This window comes from Chironomus tepperi, unplaced genomic scaffold (assembly GCF_022539635.2).
Source record: "Chironomus tepperi strain 1889 unplaced genomic scaffold, CSIRO-AGI_Ctep_v1 contig_262, whole genome shotgun sequence".
In the NCBI taxonomy this organism is placed as follows: Eukaryota; Metazoa; Arthropoda; class Insecta; order Diptera; family Chironomidae; genus Chironomus; species Chironomus tepperi.
The window spans coordinates 279,415-301,929 of record NW_027226384.1 but is presented as its reverse complement, the minus strand read 5'-3'; the positions used below and the strand labels follow the sequence as shown (position 1 = coordinate 301,929).

Here is a 22,515-nt window from a genome sequence, read left to right as displayed (position 1 = left end):
TGTGAGAAACAATTTTTTGAGTGAAAACAAATTTTAACTTTTTTTTGGTGTTTTTTTGTAAAGATTTTTCAGGAAATTTTAGACTGAGTTATTCAAAATGGAGATTAATACAGACACTCATCTGAAAATTGTAGAAAATTTACCAAATTTTTAATTAAAAATTGAAAATTTTCAAATTTTCTAAAATTGAATATTCAAAACAGACAACTTTCAACGAAAACCATTTTGTGGAAATTGAAGATTTTTCTTACGAAACTACACAAATTACATCATAAGCCCTTTAAAATTACAAATATAATAGCTGTTTAGACCCTAAGATCCATAGCTGTGCGTTATATGCGTTTCAAAGTTAAACAATTATCATTAAATTAAGATAATTTCTTATGAAATTCAAAGTTTTTTCAAAATATAAAAAATATAACCTTATTTTGCATTTTTCCTCAGAGACGCAATCAGAAGCTTTTCGAGGCGAGCTTGAAATCTTTCGTACAAAAAAAGTTTTTCTTGTGGGTATTTTATCTCGTTTTTCTTAATTTGCTTTCTCATTTGCCTTGAAAACTCTATCAAATGAAGGAGCTTTCTGTCTAAGAAAGTGGGAAAAAATTCCCGGAAATTCCCAATGCAACACGCCCAATCTAATTATGTGCAGACATAAAATAAAAATTGCAGTCTAGACTAGGAGTTACTACTATTCGAATTCTTAAAGATTTTACGGTATTTTACAATGAACTTACTAGAAAATGTCATTTAATTAGAGTGAATTATCATTAATTGCCACCAAGATTGTTCACTAATTTATATTCGATTCTTAGGGGGAGGTAAGGCTGCTAATCATTCAAAATCGAAAGACACTGGCAGAAGATCTAAAGACAGACCAAACTTCCGACGAACTCTAAACGCGGATTCACCAAGGAAGTACAACAAATCCTAACAAAAAATGTTTTTGCATGGACATTTTCAATGGACGACTCTCACTATGATGTAGGAGGGAGGGGAAAATATCGAAAAATTCATTTTTTTGCATAACATTACAAGTGAAGTGCGCCATAATCAACCTTCAGTAGAGTCATATCCTGCATTAAAATCTGTTGCCATGAAAGTTTATAAAAAGACAATATTAACTATTGCCCGGGAACACATCCAGGTAGCTAGCAAAAAACAACAAACTAAACCATAACAGTCATGAAATTTTCAAAACAGAGCATGAGTAAGAACGTAGAATAATCAGGAATCGTAGAAAATTGACATTTCCGCAAGGGCGAATGTGTAGAGAGAAAAAAAAAATCGAGAAAAGTTTTTAATTTTTGAAGTTAGAAAAAAAAAGTTTTTTTTAAAAATAATAAGTCAAAAGAGTGATGTACAATGAATAAAGAATAACTAAATAATTCCTATTTCACCTATTATATACTTCGATTTTTTTGAATAACTTATTATAAGTGATATTTTTCTCGTTTTTTCCCTTTTTGGGGACTTTTTTTTCCCTTCATTTGACTAAAAAAACATTTTTTTTCCTTCAACTTTTGGATTTGTGAAAATTTTTCTGAAATTTTGTGGCTCATAAGCATTAAGCATGGATACGGGCATGAAACAAGTCACAGTTAAGCTTGACGCAAAGCAGTCAAAGCCTACAAATACGAAAAAGAATAATAAAACACAGCCTGATGTTGATTTAAATAAGGAATTTACACGAGCGAAGGACGAAGGAATTGTCAGGTTGAATTTATCGAAAAATAACATAACAGTCATCCCGTCAAGCATTAAAGAATGTCCACATTTAGTTGAACTTTATCTTTATGGCAATAAAATTGCATCATTGCCCCCCGAAATTGGATATTTAACGCAATTACAGACACTAGCTTTGAATGAGAATCAGGTATGATTTCATATTATTATTTTTTTTTTTATGTTCTTATCTCCCTTTACACATTTTTACTGATTAATTCAATTATCGTTTTCCTCTATTTATAGCTGAACTCATTACCGGATACATTGCAGAATTTGACAAAATTAAAAGTTTTAGATCTTCGTCATAATAAATTGGGTAAGTAGGAGTTTTTCTTCATTTTTTTTTGTTGCTTCTGGATCTTAGGGGTTCCACTTTGTTTTAACTGATTCTACGAATTTTTGTTGTTGACTAAGTCATGATTGAAAAATTGGATCATGAACAATCTGCATGATTTGTAGTTCATCAAATGAATCATTTGCATTTTAATGATATTTATGAACTGACAAGTGGCTTTAGAAATTTTTTTTTTTCGAGAAGGTTGAAGGATAAGGAATGTTTTTGAGGTCTTGTTGGGAGTTAAAGAGGGAATTCCAACAATTACAGGATGGAATACAGGAAGATACTAATTAGTGACACTTAATACAATAATATGGTGAAAATAGTAAAATTCAGGTTGGAAAATCATTGAAATTTAATTTTTTAAGTGTCTAGCTAGTGATGAAAGAGTAGAATAAAGATTGTGGAGTATTAAGCTATATGTAGACCATTGCTTCAATGCAGCAATAAGGCCATTGTGGTCTAGTTGTCAAGAAACAAGATGGAAATCTGTCTTTATTGTTAAAAGCCAGTCGTTAGTTCGATTCCTATCAAAGATAGCTCTATCAATCATTCGGACTTTCGCTTCTCAGGACACTAGTTCGATTCCTTCCTAAGGCAGATCGGTGACTGAGGACACAATTTCAATTCTTCACCAGAGGCTGATCTCTTAATCCATTCACAGATTGTTGTCGATATGACAAAGATTCACACATTTCTCATGACATTACACCATCATTTAAAATTAGGCTCAAGAAGAACTGACACGAAGCACATTTGAGTCCGGACTTCAGATTTTGCTCTATTTTGACTTTTATAGTCCGAACTCCCCAAGTCTTGTCATCTCTGACCTCAACATAAACAAATTCTCACATAATATCTCCAAAAAACAAAGTGGAACTACCTAATTAGCTCAATTCATGCCAATTGCAGCTTACTAGTTTTAATACAACTCTCTACTAATCATTCATATCCACATTATTATTATTTCTCATTCATAGGCGAAGATATTCCAGATTCAATTTATAAATTAAAAAGTTTAACAACACTGTATCTACGATTTAATCGAATTAGAAATGTGAGTGAAGAGATTAGAAATTTAGAGAAGCTAACAATGCTCAGCTTGCGAGAGAATAAAATAAAAAGTCTGCCAAGAGCGATAGGATGTTTAGTAAATTTGGATATATTAGACATTAGTCATAATCATTTGGAACATTTACCTGAAGAAATAGGAATGTGTAAGAATTTAAGTGCATTAGATTTGCAGCACAATGATTTACTGGATATACCAGATACAATTGGTAATTTAGTTAATTTGGCTCGTCTTGGATTGAGATATAATCGACTGTCAGTCGTACCACAAACATTAAAGAATTGCTGTGCATTGGAAGAATTTAATATTGAAGGAAATTCAGTATCGGAATTGTCGGGAATATTGTCGAGTTTAACATTACTCACAAGCATAACATTGTCGAGAAATTCTTTCACCAGTTTCCCAACAGGAGGTAACAATTTAACTTATTTTTAACATTATTTTGGACATACTTAAGCCTTTTAATCTTTTTTTAGGTCCTGGAATATTTCATGACAATATAACAAGCATTAATTTAGAGCACAATCAAATTGATAAGATTCCTTATGGCATTTTTTCACGAGCAAAGTCTTTGACGAAGCTTAACATGAAGGAGAATTCATTGGTAATTTAAATATATCTGTTTCCTAATTGACTCCAATAGTTTTTCTTTTATTTATATTAATAGAATGTGATTGAAATCAATATTGTTGATCAATTGACGACAGGCTGTTGACGATTTTATAAATTTTTTATAGCTTTTTATAGAGTTAAAATGATTAATTTGTTGGGTATACGTATGAACGTTATGCCAACAACCCCGAACAGCATAGGGTATTTGGTAGGGCTCTGGTACGTCGCCGTACTAAGGATAAGACGCAAAATTGCCCTGAAGTCACTATGACGGTTGATTTTGACCGATTCGAAAAATGAGGTTCGCTTTACTGTGCTGTTCGGGTTAGTAAAACATTTGTATGGTTTTACCTCAACTTTCATCGGAATTGTAGGGTTTTATTGTAGACATATTGAAAACATCTAAGATTATACTTAGTTTAATGACACCATAATTACGAATTAAAATAGATTCAAGCCTCTACAATGCCTGCGTCAAGCAATACTTGATTTTAATGACAAAAATATGCAAATATAAAGCATTCCACTTTATTTTTTTTTTAATAAATTTAATTTACACTTTCATTCGCTCGATTATTTTTAGACACAATTACCACTTGATCTCGGCACGTGGACAAATATGGTAGAACTGAACTTAGGAACGAATTCAATTACGAAACTTCCTGATGACATACAGAATCTACAGCAACTTGAAATTTTGATTTTATCAAATAATTTGTTAAGGAAGATTCCAACAACAATTGGAAATTTGAGGAAGTTGAGAGTGTTGGATTTGGAGGAGAATCGATTGGAGGGAACGTAAGTTGCAAATTGACTTGCTAGGTTTGATAACTGACATTATTTTGACATTCCAGCATACCCGCGGAAATCGGACTCTTACACGATCTACAAAAATTAATTTTACAATCAAACCAAATAACTGCATTGCCACGCACAATTGGGCATCTTTCAAATTTGACATATCTTTCGGTTGGAGAGGTGAGTACACTTACATCCTGTCATACCATTTCCTGTTCATTAATAAAACTTCAATTGCATTTGCAGAATAATTTACAATTCATACCGGAAGAGATTGCAAATTTGGAAAATCTCGAATCACTTTATATAAACGATAATCCATTAATTAAATTGCCATTTGGTTTAGCTTTATGTCAAAATTTAGCTATAATGTCGATTGAAAACTGTCCATTGAGCTCTATTCCTCAAGAAGTTGTTGCTGGAGGTCCTTCACTTATCATACAATACTTAAAACTTGTAAGTATTTTTTGGTTTTTATTTTGAATTTTTAACGGATTTTTGGATTTTGAATGGAATAATTAATAATTTGAAATTTAAAAATCCGTTGAATATTTAAATTTTGAATTTTAAACGAATTTTTGAATTTTGAGTGGTTTAAAGTTGTAAATTGAACAATTTGAAATTTGAAAATCCGTTAAATTTTGAAATTTGTGGGAAGATTGTAGTTTAACGGTTCCCTGTGCTTCCATGGGGAACCATATAAATTACTGTGCTCTGAGATTCTCAAAACTTGTTTACAGGTATATACAACCAAATCTCAAAAATTTTCACAATTTTGTTAAAAATTGAAATTTGGCATTTATGAAAATGGGGACGGAGCTTATCGCGGAATGACAGACAGATGGACAAATCAACTAATTTATATCTATCAATTTCCATTTTAGCACTCACCATTTCGCCAAATGTGATTTACTAATGAAATGACAATTCAATCCCAAAATAAAGGCTTATTTGGTAGTAAAATAAGTCGTCAACAATCCATAAGTACATCATTCAGCAAGTCACGTCCACTTTCTCAAAGTAAGTCATTTACGAATCTTAAAGAATTGAACAGTTATTATCAAAATTATTTTCGATTCGAGATTAAATGTGGAAATACAGCATTTGTTTATGAGAAGAATATTAATCGAAGTATTAGCCATTAAACTATATAAATATATATATTTTTTGCATTCATAAAAAAAATCGTGTATTTTTGTCACATAAAAGAAACATGAAGCATGAAGAAGTCAGACAGCAAAAAAAAAAAATAATATTTAAATATATTAATCCATCATCACATGAATTCATAATGTGGAGACAAAATAACTAATTAAAATAAAAAATAATTCGCTCTCAAAATTTTTGTGCAAAAAAAAGAAGTAAAAAAAAAATTGAAAAAAATTAAATAATATTTAACGATGTTCTTAAGTGGTAAATGTTCTGAACTGTATTGAGAATAACGAATGACTTTGAATTTTCATTTCTCAATTGCTTTATTTGTACACTCGATGAAAAATTGAGGGCGATTTGAATGATACACATACTTGTTATTATTTCAAAGAGGACATGTGAGTCATGAAAAAGTTTGTTTTGTGGAGATAAAAAATTGCAAAATAGCTTCAAACACTTCTTTGGTCTTTTATGATTATTATCTTATTAATTTGTCAATAAGCTGTTTATTCTTCACAATTTAAAGATATTTAGTTTGAATTGCCATCCACATGATGAAGTTGAAAAAGATTCTGATCAGTTAGAATTGGATGTTAATGGTTATATGCTAGAATTTTGAAATTTCAAGGAAGTTGCTTGATCAATTATTAAATCTTAAATTTGAAGTCTCAATTCTCGTTTTGTCCACAAAAGCTTAACTAAAAATAAACCACAAGACAGATTGATGTATTTAGGTTTGGAGTTTCATCCTGGATCCTCAAAAATCCTCAATTGTCAACTCTACCAAACCAATTATTTTCAATACTTTATATAAATGACTCAAAAAAATTTCCCATCAACTTCAACGCCTGCCTCATGTCACTCGTCCATCAATCAATTCTCAATCGCGTGCAAAGAAAGTGCGAGAAAAGAAATTAAAATTATTTTAAAAATGACTCAAACTAGAGAATATGAAAAAAAAAAAATGCATATAGAAAGTCGAGGGAAGGATAATCACCCGATATATGTATAATTTTAAATAAAAAAAAAATAATGAAACTTTTTTGACAAATATAAATGACGGTATGTGAATTTTTTTCTATGATTGCGAAAATATAGAGTGTAAAATTTATTATTTCATTTGTGAATAGTCTGCGATTATTTTTATAATGATGCCATATGTTGATGCTAAATGTTTTGGAGTAAGAAAATTTTTAAATGTGCGGGTTTTAAAGAGTTCATATTTATCTAACATTAAAGTTGATGAGTTCATCGATTTGATGATTTATTTATTCAAAATAGTATATAGATTCTGGTTTTTGTCTTAATAAACATAGGCATTAGAGTTGTGAATTTCATTTCTTTATATTGTTTACCTCAAAAGAAATCACTGTTTACTTCTGACGAGTCTCGAATCAGAGATTTGGATGTTGCTGCTAACTCCGAGTGGAATAAGCTGCGGCTAGTCGATTGTATGTCTAGTAATGTACTTGACATTAGTTAAACTTGCGAAAGCTTGTAAATTTGACAGCTACATGACCCAGGGGATGTCAATGCAACGTACCTAGCCACAATTTGTGTGTCACGAATACACAAACCGAGTTGGTGAGACTAGAACAGCGAAAAAGCACTCGAATTCAACTTCATTTTTCCCTGGGATCGAACTCGGGATCTTTGAGTCCTAGACAACAACCCTTCCTAGACAACTAGACCAAGTCGATCCCAGAGCTCAAAAAAGACATTTCCATACAAAATCCGAGTCTCTTTCGAGTTCTTTTTGCCAATTTACGATAGTATGAGCAGCACATCCTACTAATAACACTCAAAGAAATTTATTTACCGCCATTCCTTCTAATTTGCTCAGAAAAATCTGAATTTTTTTATCAAACTTTAATTTTTAATCCATAAATTCTCTATCCATGCTCATCGCATACTCAAAAGCCATTTAGCACCTTGTAATTTAAGCAAAACTTGAATGAACATAACTTATTCAATCAAACAATAATTCTGTCAGGTGTAATTAAAACAAAAAAAAATAATTTCGTTATAAAAATAATCACAGAACATATAATAAAAAAAAAAAAACGGAATGAAATAAATTAAAGGAATGAAATAATAAAGATGAAGATATATAGCTCTTGTTGAAAAATGTTAAATATTAAGTATAAATATGACAAAAAAAGATAAAAATTGCATCCATAACAAATCCTTTAAAAATATTCTAATATTGAAGAATATTCTTTAATAAATTATCAAGTAAGCACATTGTCATTTAGTGATATTTCATTGGCTACAAAGTGATCTAGAAGTAAAATGATGTTAAATAGTCAAATTCACTTCCTATAGAACTGATGAAATAGAACTAAATTGAGATGGGCTGCTTGAGAAAGCTAAAATTGTCAATTGAAGGACTTAGATTCAGTTGGATTTAGGAATAATGACTGAGTATTGAGTCAGGGTTTAAAATTATACTTATTAGAAGTTCATAAATAAAAAAACTTCAATGATCGATCGATATACAGATCAATTGTAATCCATGATCTAGATCATGTTCTTAGTTTGTAATTAACAGAAATTTCGAGTCAATTCGGTTTTTGTCGACTTGCTTCGACTTGATTCCTCAAAAATTTGAGTCTTCGAGTTCTATTGATTTTCTAAAGATACCGGTTTGCTAAACCAATAAACCCAGCAGTAGCCAGAACCGAGTTCGACTTCGACCTAGGTATATGAATCGGATTAACGGTTCCTTCGCGAGAAGAATAGGTTGATGCATGATAGTGTTAAGCTAAATGAGGCTAAAGCCACATACAAGGTTGAATGCTTTAGGAAAACAGAGAATTTTTTTGTCAAATCTAGCCTAGGTTAGGCTGTTAACGATCAGACTCCTAAATTACTTAAGTAATCAGTTCTCTTATAGACAATACTCGATCAAATCTTCAAACTCCAACTTCAATTGACAATTTCAGCAAAAAATAATCGCCAGACATTACAAATTATTATTTATTTATCCTTTTTTCCTTGAGAAGACTTATTAATGATACAAAAAAAAGAAGTAAATAATGAAATGAAATTAATTGGAAGAACGCAAAATAATAATATTAATTATAATAATTAGATGATGTCGATCATAAAAAAAAATAATTCAATGTGTTTAATTGTAGAACTGCAAACAGACAAAAAAAATGATGATAATATCAATTGATAGATGTTGACAATTTCAGAATAAAAACTTTGGTTTGAGTTCTTATTTTATTAGGTATTAAATGACACACTTTATATGAGAATAATCTTTTTATGATTGAATTGTGGCCATACTAAATTAAAAATTATTGAAATTTATCTATAAAAATTAATTAATTGGACAACGATTTTGTGAAAAAATGAGGAAAATTTACTGTGCTATGTTCTTTTCGATATAATTTTTTGTATGTCTACTTCAAAATTGAATTGACAGTCAATTTTGAAATTTATTTTGATGATCAAAATTTAAAATTTAATGAAAGTTAAGTTAAAATTGTTAAATAATTCACAAAAAATGGCTTAAAACTTGGCTAATAATAAAAAAATTTCTAATATTTTTTTGTTGAAAAATTTGTCACAATTTTAATTTAAATTTCATTAAATTTTAAAATTTTGAATTTTTATTTGTTACAAAAGTTTTTCTTGAAGAAAAAAAAACGTGGAAATTAATTTGTGATATTAATAATTTTTCTAAAGCAAACGAACTTTAAGAATATATAAAAAAAATAATTAATTTGTTTAAGCTCATAATGAAAAAAAAAAAACAATGTAAAGGAGCATTGAAATACCAAAACTTTTTATGATTTTAATTTATGCAACAAAACAAAAAAAAAATCTAATGAAATGAATATAATGAGTTTATGCTCAAATGTTTTATTTTACAAATGAAAACATATGATAATTGAGAATAAATAAAAAATTATTCAAGAAATGTACAAAAATAAAGTTTAAGGAGTTTGAATTTTTTCATTTTATTGATTTTAAAGGACATTTAATGATGATGCTAATTAAAGGCGACTCATTCTCAATACGACAGTAAAAGTGAGTATATCGAGAAAGATCAATTAGAAATGTTGAAGCTTGTATTGATCAGAGGTAAAACGCAGTAAGGACACTATCGTAAAAATTGCTGTTTCTTCTTTTTTTTTAAGAATTTATACAATTTTTTCAAATCAAAAATTGTAATTTCTTCGATTTTCTTATATAAAAATTCAATTTTTTACCATAGTGTCTGACTTAAGAGTTTGAGGACGACTAAAGAACTCTTTAAAGGAAGCTGTTGATTGAGAGAAAATCGGACTTTATTTTGAAAACTGACTCACGAAATCCTGTGATAGAACGCACTTTATTTGCCAAAAATCACAATTGCCCTAAAAATTTAGCAATAGAATTCTCGGAGATTTGCATAAAGACTAGACTATCCAGCGTTAAATTGCTAGAGCTCTTTCAATTCCTTAAGGATTTCATCTATTTTTTTAAACCTTATATTTCTGTTTTTCATGAATTACAATTCAATTTTAAGAGACCTAGGCGCAGGCTATTACAAACTTAATTATGGATTTTAATAAATGAATATTGATTTCAACGTGATGAACATTATGGTGTATGTTTTTTGTCGTGGCTAAGAACAGCGAAATAGCACCTGAATCCGACTCGACCCGGGTCTTTTCATTGGAATCGAACCCGGGTCTTTAGATTGTTAGATTTTGAATTTACATTTTACAGTCAACAACCTCTGAATATACATCCTCAGAAATGGGTAATTTTGTTTCATCTACTTCATCATAAATGGATTCATTATTGAGTTGAGCAGTATCACTATTTGTAATTTCATTTAAATTACATGAACCATCCTTAAGTCTTTCTGAATAATTTTTTGGAGATCGTTTGCAACTGATTAGTGGAATTAAAATGATGATCACAAGTAAAAGTGCGCTTATAATTTTCCATTGGACCAAACTATGATTGCATTGTAACGCATGATCTTCCTCAAAGTTCTCATTACTTCTTATCTGATTTAGGGATTTTGTTCGAGTGATTTTTGAGCGGTTATTGGGTTCCTGAGTTTCTATCCATTTCCAGTAAATTTCAGCAAGTTCTGATGAACAAATGGACTTAGTTTGAATGTTCTGCCAATCTTCAGTTACTGATGATTTGAATGAATAGCATACATTATCAGTTAGATCCAATATACTAAGGACTTGCAGGTCATAAAATGCAGTAGGATAGATGTACTGTATTTTGTTATTATTCAACAAGATGAATTTTAATTGCGTGTTGTATTGAAATAAGGATGATTCCAGCACTGTAAGTTCATTCGATCGTAAATCCAAATAGATTAATTGTGCCAAAAATCTTAAATCGTTTGATGAAATGCTTTTGAGGTTAGAATTATTGATGACTAATGCCTTAAGATTTGTAAATGTGTTCCCGAGTTTTGATGGCAAATTGGGAACTTTAAATGAATTGACTATAAAACCTTGGATTTCATATTTTATATTTGAATTTATTACATTCACTTGGGCGTCCTTATCATCGAACTTTGGATTGTCTTTAACTCTACAACTAAATATGTTGTTTATATACGTAAAATTTTCACTTGAATAATTGCAAACTAAATTCAAGGTTTTAGTTTGGATGAATTCAGTTAAGATTGAGAATGAAATCCTTTAAAATATTATTAAACATTAATCTAGGATTAAAAAAAACATTATGAAATAAATTTACTTACAATACTGTGAACAATTTCATTTTACAGCCTCTCTCAGAAGCATTTTCGAGACTAAAATAAATAATCTAAATAAATGTAATTTTATTAGCAACACAAGGATTTGGAATTTTTTTAGATTACTCATATTTAGCATGACAAATACAAGCTACAGAATTTCATTAATTTAGTTTCACGACTAACTCCATTTCACCATTCTAATTATGAAGCTCGGTTCGAGTTTTGGGTGAAGTATTATATGTATAGGAAATGCGGTTCAGAGTATCCCTTTGAAGGCTACCGGTAGTAATGTCATCAAATAAGTAGTTTTGTTTTCGACTATAAACTGGAGGTTAAGGCTTGAGCAGGAAATCTGGCGAAATCTCAACCGTTAAACTACCAATAGTCAAAAAACGCATATAATGCGCGAAGTTATGGATCTTAAGGTTTGAACAGATAACGTTTATGTTCTTATTTTATCGCAGAGTTGGCAGGACTCATTTGGAGGCAGCTTTATGGAAATTCGGACTCCCGGATCTACCAACTCTGTTTTATCGCGACTAAAACATGCAACAAAAAAATTATTTAAATATTTTTCTTACATTTCCTAATTTTTATTTCTTTTCAAAATGTTGAATAATGCATATATAATTTGAATTTGCCATATTTTCATATCATATTATAGTTAAATTTATTATTTCATGTTTTGTAATTTTTTTTTTCTGATTGTGAAATTAATTAATTGTTAATATTTTGTTGTTTTTTTTTTTTAATTCATTCAAATAAACTTGAAAATTAAAATAAAAGATTTTACTCTTCAAAATTCTGCATATTCTGCCCATATGTGAATATATTATGTATGTATATAGTTTCCTTTAATTAATTAATTTAATTTTTTTAATTCATTTGCAAAAAAGAAGAAAGAAAAATATTAGAAGCATACAATTTTACATTCAATGGCTTGTTTTTTTTGAATTTTTTTTTTACTTCATTCTGTTCCATTTCTATTTAGTAGATAAGTTATAAATTTCGATTAAGTTCGTTTAAGGGAAGGAAAAATGCGCAATGTTGCCTAAAAGTTTGCTACACTTTATAGTTTTTCTTTCAATTTACTGTGATTACTTATAATTTTCATGAATATTTAGATTAAATATATACTTTTTGATATTTAGAGGTTGGAGGATGTCTTGATAAAGGAATGCTTTCATTCCTGGTAGTTCCAAGACCCTAAAAACAATGCTAAGAATGTACATGCTTCCATGGTACAGAAATACCACTTGGGCATCTTTGAATCGGTCTATAAGTATGTTAGAGAGTGTTGATTACTGTCTAAGTGGCTATGAACTAATATTGATTAATATCTTGTCACTCAAAAGTCGATATTAACTTTGTTTTAGCTTTGGGTACGACGTATACCTGTTTATCCACTATTACTACAACATAACATCAAGCAACCTTCAACCTCCACATCCTATACATATTCACCAATTGCTTCATTTTCTTCAAATATTTCTATCATCAATACCGCCATTAACATTGAACTATCATCAAAAAAATGTTTAATTTTATATATCTTCCAGTATCATATCCAATATATCAAAAACAAAAAATTGAACATATTTCCTTTTTTTCCATTATTGAATATTTTAATTAAAGTGACTAATTCCTATTTCTCGAATAATGTGATTATATTTTTTTTTATGAAAAATTGTTATTTGAATAAATTTTTTTATAATTTTTTTTTTTTGCAAAACTTTTCGACAATTATTTTTTTTTTGTGTTTAAAATTATATAAAATATGATAAAAATGATACCAAAAAAGAAAAGAATACTTAAAATTAATAAAAAAAAAAGTAGAAACAAAAATTAATTAAAAAGGACATTGCGACGAAACAAAAAGAAAAATTATGAATTATTAGTAAACAAATATATTTTTTATGCTCATATTTTTTTAGGGATAAAACAGTAGATGTGTAGAGTGAAATTTGTGACACAATTTCTTTAGTAATAAGTATACGACAAATTGTCATTGACGATATAATCATCAACTCACATTGAAGTTCAAGTAATGTTTGTAATTGATAAGCAAGGGTTCGAATCCCATAAGAAATTCATGAACAAATTAATCGTTATCTTGTTGAAATATCCATTTTTTTGTATGTTAGAGTTGCTAAACAGGCACCTGCGACAAGCAAAAACCTTACAAATTATCAGGAAATTGTATGGTTTTTGCATGTCCACAATTGCCTGTTTTGCAAATCTGTTTTATATTTGCTCATTTTTTACTGAATCGTACTTAATTGAAGCTGAAAATATTCCAAAATATGGCAAATTGCAGGCTTAACGATCAAATTCTGATCGATTTTTTTTTCTAAATATTTAACTCCCCCTTTAATATTTTGTTTTTGAAGAATTAACAGCTCAATTTGGATTTTAAGTCATAAAAATTAAATTTTTTGTTATGAATTGTCGATTCAAATTTAATCTTTGAGTTCAAATTTCTTCAAAGAAAATTGAACTTTAAAGTTTTTCAAATGACTAAATCAAATTTTCAGTTAAAAGTTTAGAAATTGTGCAAATTTCAATCTCCACATCCCCGAATATAAAAAGTAAAAATTATTTTATCAATAATTACGAAATATTATTTTTTTCATCATTTTTGCATAATAGTTTAATTAATTATATATTTTTTTTAATTTCTTTTTTTCATCCAGTTTTCAATTCTATTTATTTTAAATTTTTATATATTTGCGGGTTCATGCAATTTCTGCAATTTATTTTCATTTCGGTAAAGAGACATTAAATAGCATTTCTTGTTTTTGTTAAACTTGAAATTAAAATGAAACTATTTACAACGAATTTTTCATTTAAAATTTTGAGAAACTCATTTTTCATCAATATTTTCTCATTTTTTATCGAATAAATGCTTCACATTGTCGAAAGTCGTTAAATTTTTCATCTCTTTTAAATGATTTATATTTTTTTCATGCAACAAATTTTATTTTTTATTTTGCGTATTGTGATAGTTTCCATTGATATCAGTCACATTATAGCGGGTAAAAAGGGGGGGTAAGTTAGTGTCAAAAATCTTTCATATGTCAAATTTGCAAAATTTAATTTTTTTCATTTAATTATGCTTTTTGCTTGATTTCTTTTTTTTGTTCCAAAAAATGGGCAGAAACAGAGTTGTTTTTTGGTTTCTATTCAAACTTTATATACTTTTTTTTCATTTCATATTTTTTTTAAAAACATGTTTAAACTGTGTAAGTTGTAGTGAATCCGAAAAAATCAAACTTTCGTCCGGAATTTATTGGTTGGTGGGATGGATTGGCTGGTTAGTTTTGGGCATTTGAGTTGTACTTAGTGAGATCATACAGCTTTTTTGACTATTTTATGACCAGTTTTATTTTCATTCAGTAAAACATTTGTATGGTTTTAGTCGAGGTTGTACATATGCGCGGACTATCCAAAAACCTTATAAATGCAGGTTTTACCTAACAGAGCTCTAAGGCGACTCCGACAGAGTTGCAAAACAGACAAAAACTGAACAAATTCTTGATAATTGTATTTTTTCTTAGAAATTCAAACAAATTATCAATCGAATTTGTACGGTTTCTGCCTGTCGCAAACTTGACTTTTCCATACAAAATCGGAGTCAACTTCAACCTCTGCTAACTATTTTCATATATTTTAAGACTCAAAACCATACAAATGCCAATAGGAACAACATTAACCAACTAAATATCCAGAAAATAACCAAAACCAAATTTCCCGACCAACTTTCAGTCCATTTCTATTCCATCGAAAAAAATTGTTGTTTTTTCACCAATCAAATTTCTTCATTTTCATTCACAAAAAATGTTATTGAAAGGAAATGCCGAGTGTTTTATGTTTAACTGTAGTTAATGCAATTAAAGTTTTTTTTTTATTGTAAAAGAATTCCCGAGAGATATTTCTATCATCTTGATTCATTTTGCTTATCATTTATTTTTGCTGTTCTAGGGAAATAAAAAAATTATTTCTTCAATTTTTTACTTTTTTTTTTGGCATTTCAACATTTTCTTTTTAAATATTAAACTTTTATCAATAATAATCTTATTAATTGATATTTTGTAACAAGTTATAACAAATATACAAAAATATATTTGCTTGATGTCAATTTTGAAGATTGATGAATTAACGACTAGGTAAAAAAAAGACATTCAGCCGTAATTTCATCAATCTTTAATTTGGACATCAAACATTCATCACAGTCCATAACACGTTTTTTTTTTAATTCTTAAAAAGATTTTTCTCCATTTTTTTTGATTCACATTAGGTGTTGTTTTAATTTTTCTTAAATTTTTTTTATGTTAAATCTTCATTGATTTTTTTTATTTCATTTCTCTTATGTTTTTGATGCAGCACTCAATCAAATTGAGGTCCATATTATTATTCAAATGACAATATAAGGAAAGCTTTTCGTTTATTACTTTATTTAATAGTTTTATATCATATATGATAATAAAAAAATTTATCTCAATCCATGATTCTCGTATATACTCCATTCCTTATTTACTAGTTATAAACGTTTTTTTTTGGAGTCTCTTTGAGACTTTTTATTACACTTTCTTTCTTATTTCATTTTTATTGACACATTTTTTTCGTAAAAATATTCTTTTTTGTTAAAGAATTGTATAGAAGAAGGCAGGAACTGTAAATTAAAGGTTTTTTGAAATTGGTTGACTGAATGTTGTGCTTAATATGCTATGCTGACTAAGATTATGCATAATAAGGCTCTACTAGAGCTTTGACATTCTCTCTCTCAATTACCCTAACAGACAATCAGTATACTTGTTTAAATGAACTTACTCTTGAGTATGCTAGTAATCAACATAATTAAGCATACTCAATTTTATAAGCATAACCATGAGCATGCTCAATTTGGTAAGCATATGTAGTAGACATTTTCTAGGTAGCATTCTGAATGTCACTAAACATAGGCATCCATGGATGCTCAATTTGAAGCATACCCATGAGCATGCTTCTTGACAGTTCGAGTTCGAGCATCAATCACAGGTTTACATCCATTTTAATCCCAAATTCAACTTTTTCTTCAAAAGTTCAAAATTGAACTTCAATTTGAATTTTTTTTCCATTAAAATTCAAATTCTTAATTTCCGTTATTTTTTATCTCAAAATTCAATTTAGTTTTCCTTTCTCGAAGTTGCTCAAATTTGAATTTCCGAATAGACTTCAATGATTAAGCAATTTAAAATGTCAAAATCTTCAGTCCACCAATTCCAGAAACTTTTTAATTCCCTTAAAAAAGCCATTACTTCAATAAAGTTTTATAAACTTATATATTTTCTGATTAATTTATCGTTTTTAACTTTTCTCAAAAAACCGTGAAAAGGATGTGATTCATGGACCACAATCTATAGTTCCTTTGAATCACATCCCCTGTGATAATTATTAGATAATCTTTATTTTTTATAAGAAAATCATATTTTGATTATAGACAAATTTAAATGTTAAATGAAAATTTCCGTTCATTATTTTATCGTGTAAACATAATTCATACATATATCATAATTCTTTCATCGTATTAATTCTATTATAGGTCAGGAAATTATTAAAAAAAAAAAAAAAACTTCAAAAAAATGAAAATGAAACTTTTTTCAAAAAATCATGAATTTGCAAAAAATGGAAAAACTTTTTTTTTCTTTCGTCAATAAAAAATTAATGTTTTTTAAGCCTTTGAGGCATCAGATGAGCTTTTGAGCTCATCACTTCCTGCATCAACTTTACCTTTTTTCTTATTCTTCTTAGACTTAATACTAAGAATGTTATTGTTTTGTGGTTGTTGTTGCGATGTCACAGCATTTTCATTCGAAAGCACATCCGGTATGGCAGTAGCATTAGTTGAACTAATCGCATCATCTGGTTTCTTATCACATTGTTCCGCATCAGTTCCATTTCGATTGTCTTCAACAGCCTTTGGCTTATCGGATTGTGATGACTTCTTATCATCCTCAACATTGTTGGCTTCGTGATTTTCTGATTGATTTCTGTGGATATAAATATTTATACATTCATTAGATGAGTGATTACACTATAGTCGTGGCACGTGTACGACTATTGACAACAACACAACACAGGGTATGTCATTAATGAATAATTCAAAACAAAAGTGGTGCTTTGAACACGACTATTGTCAAACAATCCAAAATAAGGTAGTTATTACATGCATAATTTAACAAGCTAATTAACATCGTCGACCTTTGTACAAAACACCAAGAATAGAATACGTTATAGTAATAACAACAATCCTACACACGATTACCGTAAATTTAACCTTCATAGTATGTCCAACAACACAAAACTTATTATTTAATTCAATTAACATACCCATTTTCACTCTTTATTGTCGGTTCTTCTTTCTCCTCTTTTGGAGTTGATTTATTTTCATCATTTTCGTCATTCTCCTCACTTTTGCTTATCTTCTTTTCCTTCTTTGCCTTTGTTTTCTTTTGTTTTGTATTGACAAAGCGATTTGTCAACATTCCACTAGGTCCAGTCACACGGTAACGATTATTAGCACCTCTTTGTACACGTTGATGATTAATTGGATAACGAATTTGCTAAAAAAATATTTAAATAAATTATTAATTTAAGGAAAAATGCAACATTTAATGTCATTACCATTCCAGTGCGATTGACTCGAGTTGTTTGTGAACGATTTGTTGCCCAAGATCCAACAACGACACCGCCAACTTTCAATTGATATCCATTATTCTTTTGATAACCAATAGCTCCACTAGCACGTGCATTTGCTGGTGGCTGAAGTTTAGCTTTAAGAGCAGCTTGACGTAATGCATATTGATTAACATTTGGCTGATAAAACATTTGTTGCATATTATATGCATAATTATTTCCACCAGACGTTGGTTGTTGTAATGTTACATTCTTATTGTTTGCAGAGCCATATAAAGCATACTGATTATGGCTTGTGTATACTGGACGATACATTGTTTCAGTAAATGGGACAAGATTCTCAATATCTTCCAAAATTGCTTTACGGATGCGCTCAATTTTCATAACCATATCTAATTGATCGTCACATACTTCGCGTAAGTTTTGAAGGCCAACTGACATCCTCAATTTCAAATGGAATAATTTTCCATCAAAGAACAGCCAGGGGTTGGTTAAATTCCATGGTAAAGGTACGCCACATGCTGTAAAGAAATAAATTAATTTGAAAAATAACAATTTTAATTTCAAATGCTTAAAACCATACAATTTTTGTAAGCATTTGTAAGGTTTTGAAATTCAAATTTTAGAAAACCGTTAAACTTACCATCATTTGCGAGCTGTGCTGTTTCAACACCTTGCATGAAAAGTGATGCGAGAAAAACTCCACGCAAATAAACACCTGGCAGAACCATTTCTTGTGTATAATCAACGTTAACTAATTGTGGTGAGAATGCAGTAGCCAAAAAGGCATCTAATTCATAACGAGATAAAATATTTCGATCAGGATTTGTTACAATGTATCTCAAAACACATGCAAGTACGAGCATATGTTGTGGAACATAATGTCTATTAAGCATCAATGGAGCGTCAGATCGCATAATTGTTAAGAATGCTCTCATACGACGATGTTTATCCTCAAATGTTGTACCAAACCAAAGTCTTTGAATTGTTGGTACGGCCCATGGTAATTGTACAGCATATACTTCTTCTGGTTTCTTATATTCATTTTGTGGTGACCATATCCATTCCTGTATAATGACATCAGGCATTGGTAAATTATCTTTTGTCTTCGAGCACATGTATTTTTGATGATATAAATTAAATAAAATTGCATAAATCATTTGACGTGCTGGTCTATAAAAGATATGAATAGCTGGCATTTCACGGTATTGTTCGTCTTCAAGAACTTGTGGCATCAATATTTCCTTCTTTGTCAATAATATGTATATACGTGAATCCATACTTCCGCGTTGATGACGTTGATATGCAGTACGAAGAACTTCTGCTGGAAGTGAATAGACAAACTTTACGCATTTACGGACGACTTCTTGTTGACCTGATGTGCTTGGAATTGGATCACCTGAAAAAGATTAAAATGAATTAGGTCAGTTCCAATAAAAATTCTTATTAGACTTACTTTCGTTAACAAGATTGTTGACATCCTTTAAAATCTTATTAGCAATCTCGTCATTCTCATTGGTTTCACTTGCCATTGGCAGAATCGGTGACGAGTCTTGAATGACATCAATATTCTTAATTATTTCAGTAATTGGCTTCTTCTTGCTACCCAAATAACGTTTGCCACCGAAAATTCCCTTACGTTGATAATACTCAATGGATTCTTTAAGAATATCGCTAAATTCAGTAAGATTTAATTGTTTAATTATAGCCTCAGCTGAACTACCAGCTGGTATTGGACGAACAAGATTAGCAAGTTGACGAATGCGAGCTTCAAAGTCCTGATTATACTCAATCTCCATTTTATTGTACATTTTCTTTAATGTTGGCTCTTCAATTAGAATATATCCGCCAAGTAGGACGGCAATAATAGCAAGTTGTTCAGGCATCAAATTTAAATGATTTAGAACTGTTGCCATAAAGTATTCTTTAGTTTCAAGTGCGCCTTTATACGATAAACGAATATCGTGTGAACTAAAGTAACGAGATACGTTAAAGATGATATAGTCTGGATGAAGACCGATAATTCCATTTAATTTGTGCTCGTGATAGTAATCGATAACTTCCATTGTATGATCATGAATTGTTTGTACCTAATTGGATATGTAAGGGTCATTAATTAGGGATTAATTGTTTAACGGCTTTTTGAAATTCAAATTTTGAATGAAATGTGTCGGTTACTTTGATACTTACAACTGGAATATTGACCGTTCTCAATGCATTTCTTAAGCATGTACGAAGACCAGAAGGAGGAAGCCACCAAATCTGCATGAGAATGGGGTGAAAAAAATCAATATTTTGTTCACGCTAATATCAATTAATTAATATACCTTCGGTGGTGGAGTTCCAATCATTCTAATATGCTTTAATACCTGCAACAAAATATCATTTTTCAATAGAATGTTAGCATTGCGTTAATTAAATTAAAGGACATATCATACCGAAATTGTTCTTTGTCTAAAGTCATTTCGTTCCAAATGAAGCTTTTTATTTTCCTTTAATGTTCCATCAAAGAAGATGATGACGTCCGTTTGTGCTGATTGAAAGGCATTTGCAAGTAATTGCACAAATTGGAAGCATCGATTGAATTGTCCGCCACATGCCCAATCTAATCAGATAAAAATATTGGATTCTTATAAGAAATTGACATATGGATATAAATTAATTATGCTTACCAGAATAGTAGCCACCATAGAATCTATCTATGCATCCCTCAATATCTAAAGCAACACGAAATCTACGCAATGTTCTCGCCGGTACTGTAAAATAAAGACATTTAATTGACGTTGTCCATTTTAGGGAAAAAAAATTTCACGACTGGATTTTTATCACTTCCAATACTGACCTTGTTGCGCATAATTCTGTCCAATTTTAACGATATCAACACCTTGCGAACCACCTTCAACCTTCTCAATGAGTGCTTGCAAGTCACTCGTACTGATCATTTTGAATACCGGTATTTATTGATTTTTTTTTTCGTCTCACTTCTGGATGTTTTTGTGTGACTCAAAACTGGATGTTTGTTGTTGTTTTTTTTTATGAGAAAATTAATTGATGAAATATCGATTGATTACGGAACTATTATTCAATTTAATGATGTAGATGATCTAGAGAAGGTGGAAATAATGCACGATATCAGTTTTGTTGTTTAATTAAGTAATTTTCAAGACCAAATTCCAAAAGCCGATTGAAAAATCACATTGTTTCAGAGAAATTACATAAACCACATAAAATTCACTTTTACCTTAATGATAGAATAAACTGTATAGATTAAATAATGCAAAAGAATGTTAACTGCACGCTTAATTATATTAAATACACATTATTTAAAGAGAATTTAGTGTATTTAATAAGAAAAAAATTTCTATGTGTCTAGTTGACGGCCCCTTAGAAATATTTGAATTTTTTCTAACCGTTATATTTTTTCATGTCATTTGTTCCTTATTAGATGCTTTAATTGGTAATGTAAACAGCACACGCCCAGATGTCGATAAGCTTCACAGCTATAATTAATGTGTTTTTTATTTTCATTAAAATATTTTCGTATGCGCTATAGTAAAATTATCAGAATCATGTGTGTATCACGGGTTTTTTGCATCAGGTCTCTGTCCTCTTAACTTCCTTAATTGATCAGTAAGTGTTATATTAGTAAACAAGGCTATTTAAATGCACAGAATTGCTTATATCACCAACTAACTTTATTAATCTTTAGTTAGCATAAAAATATATGCTGAATTAGGCTTATTGAAACACATATTAATTTAAAAATGCATCGAATCATCTCTGGTTGCATTTAAGCCTTGTCCTACATTGATTTTAACGACTGCCTTGGTCCCTTCGTGCACAGCATGCTTAGTTAAGTCACCGCCTTTAAGAACTAATCTTACAGCACTCTGGATGTCCCATTCAGTCATAGTCTTGCGTTTGTCCAATCTTACTAGTGTACCTGCTTCATTAGCAAGGCGCTCGAAGGTATCTTGGACGAAACTGTTCATGATTTTGATGGATTGTTGAGTGATTTCTAAATCTGGATAAACTTGCTTTAATACATTATAAATATAGCGTCTGAACGATACATTAGACTTTGGTTTGGTCTTTTTGATTGTCTTGTTTTGGATTAATGTCGAAGATCGTCTTGATTGACTAGTATTCTTTAATCTTGCCATTTTAATTCATTTTCTTTAAAAATTCACAAACAAATAATTTTTTTGCAAAAAAACCGTTGAAATTCTTTGAATTTTGATCCAATGCCAATTATGATTGGAAATTCCATGAGAAAATTGTTATTTTCAATAGCATACTATAATTAACGATAATAGTCATCAAAGTAACAATCAGTACCACATAAAATGAATAGCACTGAAGATGTGCAACCCTTGAAAATAAGTCACAGACCAAAACAAGTGTGAAATAATCTCA

General features: G+C 29.7%; 3 protein-coding genes across 4 annotated transcripts; 1 reads left to right on the top strand and 2 right to left on the bottom strand.

Annotated features, from left to right (window-relative positions):
- Nucleotides 1-1,300: 1,300 nt before the first annotated feature.
- On the top strand, nucleotides 1,301-8,114 carry Sur-8 (leucine-rich repeat protein shoc-2). 2 transcript variants are annotated; one of them, XM_070642049.1, is made up of 8 exons: nucleotides 1,301-1,873; nucleotides 1,969-2,041; nucleotides 3,043-3,546; nucleotides 3,611-3,738; nucleotides 4,330-4,544; nucleotides 4,601-4,724; nucleotides 4,791-5,000; nucleotides 5,285-8,114. In XM_070642049.1, the coding sequence occupies exons 1-8, from the start codon at nucleotides 1,571-1,573 to the stop codon at nucleotides 5,324-5,326; spliced, it is 1,599 nt and encodes a 532-aa protein (XP_070498150.1). In that variant the 5' UTR covers nucleotides 1,301-1,570; the 3' UTR covers nucleotides 5,327-8,114. The 2 variants fall into 2 exon arrangements, with proteins under 2 accessions (XP_070498150.1, XP_070498151.1); XM_070642050.1 differs by having other exon boundaries at nucleotides 1,303-1,873; nucleotides 5,429-8,114.
- Nucleotides 8,115-16,538: 8,424 nt separating this feature from the next.
- Nucleotides 16,539-21,477, bottom strand: LOC139091900 (constitutive coactivator of PPAR-gamma-like protein 1 homolog). The gene is made up of 11 exons (XM_070642150.1): nucleotides 21,341-21,477; nucleotides 20,942-21,203; nucleotides 20,772-20,855; nucleotides 20,538-20,704; nucleotides 20,427-20,468; nucleotides 20,290-20,361; nucleotides 19,556-20,189; nucleotides 18,743-19,498; nucleotides 18,088-18,620; nucleotides 17,794-18,026; nucleotides 16,539-17,453 (listed from the first exon to the last, which is right to left on the bottom strand). The coding sequence occupies exons 2-11, from the start codon at nucleotides 21,039-21,041 to the stop codon at nucleotides 17,135-17,137; spliced, it is 2,940 nt and encodes a 979-aa protein (XP_070498251.1). The 5' UTR covers nucleotides 21,042-21,203; nucleotides 21,341-21,477; the 3' UTR covers nucleotides 16,539-17,134.
- A 380-nt stretch (nucleotides 21,478-21,857) lies between these two features.
- Nucleotides 21,858-22,262, bottom strand: LOC139091922 (histone H2B type 2-E-like). The gene has a single exon (XM_070642171.1). It carries the CDS (start codon nucleotides 22,260-22,262, stop codon nucleotides 21,858-21,860), a length of 405 nt encoding a protein of 134 aa, XP_070498272.1.
- Nucleotides 22,263-22,515: the final 253 nt, after the last annotated feature.

Excerpts from the sequence above, each read along its gene's own strand:
- Sur-8 (XM_070642049.1), top strand. The coding sequence starts at position 1,571 with ATGGATACGGGCATGAAACAAGTCACAGTTAAGCTTGACGCAAAGCAG. Across the intron at positions 3,739-4,329 it reads ACATGAAGGAGAATTCATTG|ACACAATTACCACTTGATCT; the intron begins GTAATTTAAATA and ends GATTATTTTTAG. Across the intron at positions 5,001-5,284 it reads TCATACAATACTTAAAACTT|GTATATACAACCAAATCTCA; the intron begins GTAAGTATTTTT and ends ACTTGTTTACAG.
- LOC139091900 (XM_070642150.1), bottom strand. The coding sequence starts at position 21,041 with ATGATCAGTACGAGTGACTTGCAAGCACTCATTGAGAAGGTTGAAGGT. Across the intron at positions 20,856-20,941 it reads ACAGAATTATGCGCAACAAG|TACCGGCGAGAACATTGCGT; the intron begins GTCAGTATTGGA and ends TTTATTTTACAG. Across the intron at positions 20,469-20,537 it reads TTAGACAAAGAACAATTTCG|GTATTAAAGCATATTAGAAT; the intron begins GTATGATATGTC and ends ATTTTGTTGCAG.
- LOC139091922 (XM_070642171.1), bottom strand. The coding sequence starts at position 22,262 with ATGGCAAGATTAAAGAATACTAGTCAATCAAGACGATCTTCGACATTA.